At 43.7% G+C, this 10000-nt stretch overlaps 2 protein-coding genes across 3 annotated transcripts in view; one reads left to right on the forward strand and one right to left on the reverse strand.

Moving 5' to 3' along the window:
- The window catches only part of asah1b (N-acylsphingosine amidohydrolase (acid ceramidase) 1b), an 8862-nt gene extending 6392 nt beyond the window's left edge, over positions 1 to 2470 (forward strand). The window contains exons 12-14 of the mRNA XM_060864665.1: positions 201 to 324; positions 1716 to 1772; positions 1904 to 2470. Coding sequence (XP_060720648.1) covers positions 201 to 324; positions 1716 to 1772; positions 1904 to 1993 — 271 coding nt within the window. The 3' untranslated portion in view covers positions 1994 to 2470. The remainder of the gene's footprint in view (positions 1 to 200; positions 325 to 1715; positions 1773 to 1903) is intronic.
- A 3111-nt stretch (positions 2471 to 5581) lies between these two features.
- dlc1 (DLC1 Rho GTPase activating protein) overlaps positions 5582 to 10000 on the reverse strand; it is a 67896-nt gene continuing 63477 nt past the window's right edge. For both annotated transcript variants that reach the window (XM_060864667.1, XM_060864668.1), the window contains 4 exons: positions 8920 to 9126; positions 8556 to 8773; positions 8220 to 8393; positions 5582 to 7960 (listed from right to left, as the gene is read on the reverse strand). In XM_060864667.1, coding sequence (XP_060720650.1) covers positions 7861 to 7960; positions 8220 to 8393; positions 8556 to 8773; positions 8920 to 9126 — 699 coding nt within the window. In that variant the 3' untranslated portion in view covers positions 5582 to 7860. The remainder of the gene's footprint in view (positions 7961 to 8219; positions 8394 to 8555; positions 8774 to 8919; positions 9127 to 10000) is intronic.

Below are 10000 nucleotides of genomic sequence, written 5' to 3' on the forward strand. Positions count from 1 at the left end.
CACACACACACACACACACACACACAACCTCAACCCTCTGGAGTGAGTACATACACACACACACACACACACACACACACACACACACACACACAACCTCAACCCTCTGGAGTGAGTACACACACACACACACGCATACACTGCTATTTTACAGACTATATATAATGAATTGTGTGTGTGTGTGTTCGTGTGTGTCTCAGGCTAGATGTTAAACAAGGCCGTTGGTACGTGTTAGAGACGAATTACGACCACTGGAAGATGCCGCTGTTCCTCGATGATCGCAGAACTCCGGCGATGAAGTGCATGAATCAGACGACGCAGGCGGTAACTTTAATCATCAGATCAGCCTGTGTATCGTCCCCACCTGTGTATCGTCCCCACCTGTGTATCGTCCCCACCTGTGTATCGTCCCCACCTGTGTATCAGTCCCCACCTGTGTATCGTCCCCACCTGTGTATCGTCCCCACCTGTGTATCGTCCCCACCTGTGTATCGTCCCCACCTGTGTATCAGTCCCCACCTGTGTATCGTCCCCACCTGTGTATCGTCCCCACCTGTGTATCGTCCCCACCTGTGTATCGTCCCCACCTGTGTATCGTCCCCACCTGTGTATCAGTCCCCACCTGTGTATCGTCCCCACCTGTGTATCAGTCCCCACCTGTGTATCGTCCCCACCTGTGTATCGTCCCCACCTGTGTATCGTCCCCACCTGTGTATCGTCCCCACCTGTGTATCGTCCCCACCTGTGTATCAGTCCCCACCTGTGTATCGTCCCCACCTGTGTATCGTCCCCACCTGTGTATCGTCCCCACCTGTGTATCAGTCCCCACCTGTGTATCGTCCCCACCTGTGTATCGTCCCCACCTGTGTATCGTCCCCACCTGTGTATCGTCCCCACCTGTGTATGAGTCCCCACCTGTGTATCAGTCCCCACCTGTGTATCAGTCCCCACCTGTGTATCAGTCCCCACCTGTGTATCAGTCCCCACCTGTGTATGAGTCCCCACCTGTGTATGAGTCCCCACCTGTGTATGAGTCCCCACCTGTGTATGAGTCCCCACCTGTGTATCGTCCCCACCTGTGTATCGTCCCCACCTGTGTATCGTCCCCACCTGTGTATCGTCCCCACCTGTGTATCAGTCCCCACCTGTGTATCGTCCCCACCTGTGTATCGTCCCCACCTGTGTATCGTCCCCACCTGTGTATCAGTCCCCACCTGTGTATCGTCCCCACCTGTGTATCGTCCCCACCTGTGTATCGTCCCCACCTGTGTATCGTCCCCACCTGTGTATCAGTCCCCACCTGTGTATCAGTCCCCACCTGTGTATCAGTCCCCACCTGTGTATCGTCCCCACCTGTGTATCGTCCCCACCCGTGTATCAGTCCCCACCCGTGTATCGTCCCCACCCGTGTAACGTCCCCACCCGTGTATCAGTCCCCACCCGTGTAACGTCCCCACCCGTGTATCAGTCCCCACCCGTGTATCGTCCCCACCCGTGTATCAGTCCCCACCCGTGTATCAGTCCCCACCCGTGTATCAGTCCCCACCCGTGTATCAGTCCCCACCCGTGTATCAGTCCCCACCCGTGTATCAGTCCCCACCCGTGTATCAGTCCCCACCCGTGTATCGTCCCCACCCGTGTATCGTCCCCACCCGTGTATCTTCAATTTGTGTTTATTTTGTGTTGATTTTGTGTTGATTTTGTGTCTCCTGCAGAACATCTCCGTACAGACGGTCTACGACGTCCTGTCCACTAAACCTGTCTTAAACAAAGTAAGTCCTGTGAATGCTGTAGAATTCTGTGTTCTGATTGGCTCGAGGTGTAGGATTGATTTTCTGTAACAGTTTGTTAAAAGGTGTGATGTCTCTCTCTCCCCATCCCCCCCCCCCTCCCCCCCTCGTAGTTAACTACATACACTACACTCATGCAGGTGTCTAAGGGGAAGTTGGAGTCATTTATCCGAGTCTGTCCGAACCCCTGCATGCCGTGGTAAAAGCTCACACACGTCTCTCCGGAACATTCCTTCACATGCTTTGTTACACCTCGACCCCCAAACACATGCTGATTGAGCAGGTGATTGTGTGTGTGTGTGTGTGTGTGTGTGTGTGTGTGTGTGTGTGTGTGTGCGTGCATGCATGCTGCTATTGACTACTGAACACAATTAAATATTATTTACACACACACATATTATTCTGACACTTCAGTGTAAATAATCTGACCGTCAGCTGATTTGAACTGATTCTTTGTTATTCCTGATTATTAAACACTAATGTTACTATGGTAATCTTCTGGGGGCGGAGCTAACCGTACGCTCCTGAGAGCCTTATCAATAAAAATTTCAATGATTTATTAAATGAGTTTTAGTCGCACTGTTAAAGATGAAATTGTCTGTAAACAACTGAACTCTGTTTTTAAGTGTTAACAGAAAATGGATGAAATGTCACTGATGAAAATAAATATAAACACTTTATTATTGTTTTGTTATTATTTATCAATTTCTTCATTACAGATTCAATACAGATTTGACTGTTTTTTTATTATCCTGTATTTATTTTTTTTTATAAATATGTCTTTTTAAGGCTGATGTCATTTTTTTTATTTTTCTGACTTAACTATTAATATTTAAGAAGAAAAGAATGTTTTTTTTAATTAAATAATTCAAGAGAATTTATAGAAGATATAAAATATCAGCTGATTTTAGAGATGATAATAATAATAATAATAATAATAATAATAATAATAATAATAATAATAATAATAAATGACTAGACGCTGGGTGCGAACTCACACCCTGACCGCCAGATGGTAGCATTTAGCTTTCAAAACGCTCTTATTGTCCATCTCGGTGAAAACGGGAAAATTTCCACCAGTTTAAATAGATTTTAAGAAGAAGAATTTGATGTTAGTGAATTTATAGTTTGTGTTACTGCGTCGTGAAAAAACAAAAAACATGTAAACTGTAAAATTAAGATAATGAATGATATTCATTCATTCATTCATCTTCTACCTCTTATCCGAACTACCTCGGGTCACGGGGAGCCTGTGTCTATCTCAGGCTTCATCGGGCATCAAGGCAGGATACACCCTGGACGGAGTGCCAACCCATCACAGGGCACACACACACACACACTCTCATTCACTCACACAATCACACACTACGGACAATTTTCCAGAGATGCCAATCAACCTACCATGCATGTCTTTGGACCGGGGGAGGAAACCGGAGTACCCGGAGGAAACCCCCGAGGCACGGGGAGAACATGCAAACTCCACACACACAAGGTGGAGGCGAGAATCGAACCCCCGACCCTGGAGGTGTATGTGACAAATAAAATTTTATTTTATTTGATTAATTAAAAGCTATTTATGTATCAACAACGATGATGATGTAGATCCTGAACTGTACAGACCAGGTTGTTAAAACACATTTTGTATTTAAATATAATTTTTTTAATTCTTTTATTATTATTATTATTATTATTATTTAATTATGTGCATTTTTTATTGTCTGCATTGAGAACATTTATTTGCAGAACAAATTTCTTTGAGAATCATCGTGTTCATGCGCCACCTGGTGGACAGATCGGGAACCCGGTGTAAGTTTGAATCAAATATCAAATTCTGTTATTATTATTTTTTTTTATATATATATATATATAAAAACCTGCTTTCAACAAGCTCGAAGTCGAAAAAAAACAAAACAATTTAAACATTAAAATGTGAAGTAATGACAGTGTGTGTGTGTGTGGGGGGGGGGGAGTAGCTGATAGTGTCGGTGTACTTTTATAAGTGTGTATCTTAAACACATTCTGTTTTCATCTGTTATGTGGGAAAGTTTCCTACTTTGAATTCACAGGAAGGACTGTGTGACACACACACACGAAGATAAGAATGTGTGTATGTGTGTGTGTTTCAGGATGTATGAGGATCGTGATGTAACATGTTTGGGATTCTCATGTGTGAGAGATTTGTCTGGAAATGTGTGCGTCAGCTCAGAGGCGCGTGTGTGTGTGTGTGTGTGTGTGTGTGTGTGAATCTCACACATTCAGTGACCCACATCAGTCTCCAATCTGATTTTAATAGTGCAAAATTATTAAGAAATCTGTTTAAATACACAAAGCTTTAAACACAAGTCCTGCTGTGGTGTTGTGGCGAGTGTCCTGGACTTTGCTGCTGTAGATCCCTGGCTCCAGCTTTTAGCTCAGGATTAAATATATAAAAGAGAAAAGCCCATAAACATCATTCACATGTATGAGATCCTGTGGCTCAGTCAGATGAGCGTCACCTCTGGGACGAGAGGTTGCTGGTTCGAACCCCAGCTGGGTCTCAAGGATTTGAGTGATAAAGGTTCTGGAAACGAGGGGTGTAGATGGTGCAGGAAAGTGAGTGCCTGAAAGGTGCTGGAGGGTGTGACCTGAGACAGGGGGACAAAATCCGGGCAGCTGCACAGGGGGTTATGGAGTCTGAAGAGAGGGGTTTGACTTTGTCTTGCATATAGAAGATTCAGCTAAAATATTCTATCACCCACACTTTTAGTGACACACACATAACCCACCTGTTCTCTGGTTTCCTCACACACACCACATCCAGCTGGACTTGAACCAGAAACCTCTGAACCGAGCATTAGGGATGTTACCACTACACCATCAAATCTCACACCATCACCTGCTGTTAGACAGATAACTAACTGGTAAAGAGGCAGAAAGAGGCAGAAGCACACATGGTTTTAATAAGATAAAATCAAGCTTCAGGAGGTCAATTTTGTTGGTACACAACAGAGTGAGAGAGAGAAAGAGAGATTGTGTGTGAGAGAGAAAGAGAGAGATTGTGTTTGTGAGAGAGAGAGAGATTGTGTGTGAGAGAGATTGTTTGTGCGTGTGTAAGAGAGAGAGATTGTGTGTGAGAGAGAGAGAGAGAGATTGTGTGTGTGTGTGTGTGTGTGTGTGAGTGAGTGAGTGAGTGAGAGAGAGAGATTTTGTGTGTGTGAGAGAGAGATTGTGTGTGAGAGAGAGAGATTGTGTGTGAGAGAGAGAGATTGTGTGTGTGTGTGTGTGTGTGTGTGTGTGAGTGAGTGAGTGAGAGAGAGAGAGAGAGATTGTGTGTGAGAGAGATTGTTTGTGCGTGTGTAAGAGAGAGAGATTGTGTGTGAGAGAGAGAGAGAGAGAGAGAGATTGTGTGTGTGTGTGTGTGTGTGTGTGTGAGTGAGTGAGTGAGTGAGAGAGAGAGATTTTGTGTGTGTGAGAGAGAGATTGTGTGTGAGAGAGAGAGATTGTGTGTGAGAGAGAGAGATTGTGTGTGTGTGTGTGTGTGTGTGTGTGAGTGAGTGAGTGAGAGAGAGAGAGAGAGAGATTGTGTGTGAGAGAGATTGTTTGTGCGTGTGTAAGAGAGAGATTGTGTGTGAGAGAGAGAGAGAGAGATTGTGTGTGTGTGTGTGTGTGTGTGTGTGTGTGAGTGAGTGAGTGAGTGAGTGAGAGAGAGAGAGAGAGAGAGAGATTGTGTGTGTGCGCGTGTGTGAGAGAGAGATTGTGTGTGTGGTAGTGTGTGTGGTAGTGTGTGTGTGTAAACTCACACCAGACTTCGATCTGATTTTAATACCTTTAATAGTGCACTTTGCAAATAATCTGTACAGAAATAATATTAATAATATAAAAGATAAACCATTTTCTCATCTTCTGTAACTTTAAGCAGAAACATTTACAATAAGATACAAAATCAAATCCCAATATATCTGTTTAAATACACAAAGCTTTAAATTAACGCTCAGCCATGCGCTGTGTTAATGTACACACACCGTTATGAGATTCAGATTACTGCCAGTTTCTCTGTACATCGAGACAACATTCAGATGGTTTATAAGTGATAACCGTTTTTGTGTAAAATGACATGAGACATCGTTAAGAGAGAAAATCCCAAGCAGCGTTTGTGTTTTATTTGTTTATGAGTTTATGAGCATAAATAAGTGTTTGTAGAATTACTTCATTTACATTAACACTGAGAATGAAAATCAACTCACTTTCCATCCCTTTAGACTGAGTATTAAGGTTTGCTAGTGCAGCCAATAGCACGCGAGGGTGGAGCCAACATCGCCGCTAGCGACTGCAAGGTGATGATCGTGCGACTGTTGACTGACTCTACGTTCACGCTAGCAAGCGACAAAGTAGCACGCAATCTTCGTTTCCTACGTACGCTCGTGACACCGAGCCATGACAAATCGAAGGTTTCTTCAGTTCCTCGCTTACAAACTTCTCGTTAAACGTCTTTAGAGACATTTTTAAGTAAACAAAGGAAGTATCTGAGATCGCTACACCATACGTAGCTAGTTAGTCTGAATAAAAAGAAACGAATCTGACGTATAAAATGTATAGTAGCCTGAAGGCCACGCCCACAATCAAGCAACTACACGTGACACCGGTTACTTGACGCTTGCTAGCGTGAACGCAGGGTTAAATATCGTCAAACAATAAAACAGACGACACACACGTTGTGCTTAGCTGCTGTTGTGCTTTAAAGCTACTCTGCCCTCCGAGAACCGAGAACCTGATCCCTCTTTACGTTCCTCCATCACGTCCCTTCTCTTCTTCTTGCATATTCCACTCGTCTCTACGACTCCAGCTTTCTCTCTTTACCACAAATCTTCTTTTTCACTTCCCGCTTTTTTTTAAAAAAAAAAAACTTTTAAATTTTTCTCGGAAAATCAACCACGAATTCTCTAGCTTTTGGTCCAGTAACATTTTCCCTTCGTTAAAAAAAAAAAGTAGTCTGAGTGAACCAACAAGAACCGTTTCTGTTCCATCGGGAGATAAAAACGTTAGGTACAATTTAGCGAATCATAAACACAGTGTGCGATAAATATCTGAAAGAATCGCGGCGTTAATAACGGACGTTAAAAACAATATTCCAGAAGACAATTTGAGGTCGACGGCATGTAAAGATTCTTTAAATAATATCGTTCGTAAAAACGATGGAATTTTGCACCACGACTACTGAAGAGTGTCGTTATTAATCACAGTTTTAAAGTAATAATAAATATAATAATAAGAATAATAATATGAGGTAACTATGCTGGAATGTAACCTTGACAACAAGCGTAAATAAGGATTCAAAATAAGTCTGAATCTTTATATACCCCAAATCCAGTGATCCGAATATACGACACGATCCGAATCTAAAACTGTTGATCCGAGAAAAAATAAAGCCCTGATTTAAAAACCCTTAAATATTCATCAGTCTGATCTGAATATGTGGAGTTTATATAAGTGATGAAACGAAAGCGGTTCTTGTTTGCGCACTCGGACCTGCAGAGCCGACGATCACGTCACTCGTTTGCAAGGTGTTCCAGCCACCGCTGAGTCTGACATCCGTCCTTTATCTATAAACATCCATCCATCCATCAGATTGGCAGATATTGTGAAAGAGCTGTAAATAATCGTGCAGAAACTTACATATAACACACACACACACACACACACACACGTAAAGGTGAACAACATACTATTCTCTACTAGGGTGCCAGTGCATGGAATATGTCTTATTTGTCACCAACAGTCTCATACAGCGCACACACACACACACACACACACACACACACACACACACACATATTCATCTTGCTTCTCAGAAGCAGTAGCACCCTAAACTCCCCATTTAAAATCCTCCCATGACATCATCAGTGATGTCACAGCAGCAGGTGTGTCTATGTCTCCATTCCAGTCTTTCCACCATGTGACCTTTTATCTTAGAATGCAAAAGGTCATGACCTCTGATAGTAGCTCGAAGGATCAACGTGCCGTCTTCGTAAGCCAGTGTGTGATTTATAGACTCTTCGTCATCGTTGGTCCAGGTGTGTGTGTAGGTGTGTGTTTATTTGTCCAGTGGGCAGGTGAAGGAGTCTCGTATCCGCACCAGTTCAGAGACACACAGATGGCCATACAGCTTGTTATACCACTCTGGACACCGACCCCTGAAACACACAACCACATGAGTGAGTCACACACACAGACCTTTGTGAGGACCAGTACAAGCATTTAAACTTCTTACTGAGGACCTGCTGGGGAAGAGAGGATATTTTGGCCGGTCCTCACTTTTCTCTTATTATTGAGGTCACATGCTGTAGGTGAACTTTCTCACAGGTCCCCATAACTTCATACAGGAATTTGTGTGTATCTGCGGTTTGTTCTGGAAAAGTGTGTGTGTGTGTGTGTGTGTGTGTGTGTGTGTACCTGCGGTCTATTCTGGAGATGTGTGTGACACGGCTCTTGTTCGAGCTGCTTGGTTCTATGAGGTAGCGTGATGTCACCACATTGGCCCGCACACCGAGTACCGGCGCAGCTTCGTGCTCCACCGACACACAGACACATGCACACGCACCTTTAGGGAGGTCCGTCACCCATGACCTGTAATGCGCATGCACACACACACATACACACACACACACATACACACACATACACACACACCCAAACACATTTAAAATCTATGTATAGGAGAATGCATTACAGATTACCAGTTTATGTTTGCAGGAATAGAGAGAGTGTGTGTTTGTGTGTGTGTCTCACCTCAGCACCACATAATCGGTGGCTGGATTTGGTGCCATGTTGTTGCGGATGTACTGATAAATGTCCGAGTTGTTGTCGAGCGTTTCGATCACTCGGCTCTCGAGCAGATCTTCATCCCATCGTTCCTGCTCACGAACGATTCGCTGCAGAACCTCGTCCGCTCCGGCCGCCACGTCCACACACACCTTCCACTGACGCAGAGACCAGCCGTCGTGCACCTGACCATCAACACACCACCTTAATCATCACCATCATCATCATCATCATCATCAAGTTAATATAGTTTCTACAAAGGTCCCAGGTTTCCACTGGTCTGCACAGACAGGTTGATGTGGTGCGAGAGGAGACAAAGAGCACTGTGTACCTTCTTATACGCCAGTTCAGCGTGTTCAGGTGTCGAGCAGGTGTAGTAGCCTTTAAACTTTTCTTTAGCTTCTTTAAGTAGCCCATCCATGCTCTCTTTAACGAGGCTTCTGTAGCCGTGGCCATCGTCCAGAAGGTCCTCCATGCGCAGGGGAATTAACGCCTGTTCGACGTACGAGTTCCGGCAGCGGCAAAGTTCCTCAGGGATCTGAACAGACAGAGAGATGTTCAGCATCAGCACAAAGAGTTACAATGAAATAATGAGTGAGTTTCTCTCACGGGTCAGAAACCAGGTTTATGGGGACGCAGTGTAGAGATCAGAGGAAAAGTCCACGGTTCATAGTGACTTTAAGGTTACAACAAAACAAAAATATCTTTTGGTTATCGTCTGTTTGGCTTTTCACATTTTGACCAGTAAAGAACAAGATGAAATAAAACACCTTCTGTTTGTACATCTGAATAAAAACAAGAAAAGAAAAGCGGATGTTATTGTTTGTTCTGTTCCTGTCTTTACTTTGTCCTACTGTGTGCTCGCAGCTGGAACGATGAATGCAGATCGTTTTTGAATCAGCGGTACTGCAACCAGGCGATTATTTCTCATCCTGTGTGTGTGTGTGTGTGTGTGTGTGTGTGTAAAATCCTGTTCATATCTATGGCCTTCCTTTTCGTGTGAGGCTGTGACAGTTGTCTCTTCCTCTGTGTGTGTGCGTGTGTGTGTGCGTGCGCATGTGTGTGTCCTGCTATTTTTCCTGTCCTTTTTGGTCAATTTTGTCCAGATAAGTTTAATATCTAAGCTAAGACAAAAGCCTCTCAGACGTTAAGATGATACGCTTAAAGTAAAAATGTATTTTTAAATGAAATGATTGATTATTTCTCGAACAGACGGCGTGTGAATGAACCGAGAGCGGAAATGAGACGACTGATTAATTACTGGATCAGAACGAACCTGCTTCAGCCAATATAAGATTTTAATAGAGGAAAGCAAAGGGCAAATAACAGTGTGTGTGTGTGTGTGTCATAATATATTATTAATAATATTAATAACGAGTTGTGAATTTGAGATAATGAGATTTTTTGGCACT

Source organism: Tachysurus vachellii, chromosome 2 (assembly GCF_030014155.1).
Source record: "Tachysurus vachellii isolate PV-2020 chromosome 2, HZAU_Pvac_v1, whole genome shotgun sequence".
Taxonomy (NCBI): domain Eukaryota; kingdom Metazoa; phylum Chordata; class Actinopteri; order Siluriformes; family Bagridae; genus Tachysurus; species Tachysurus vachellii.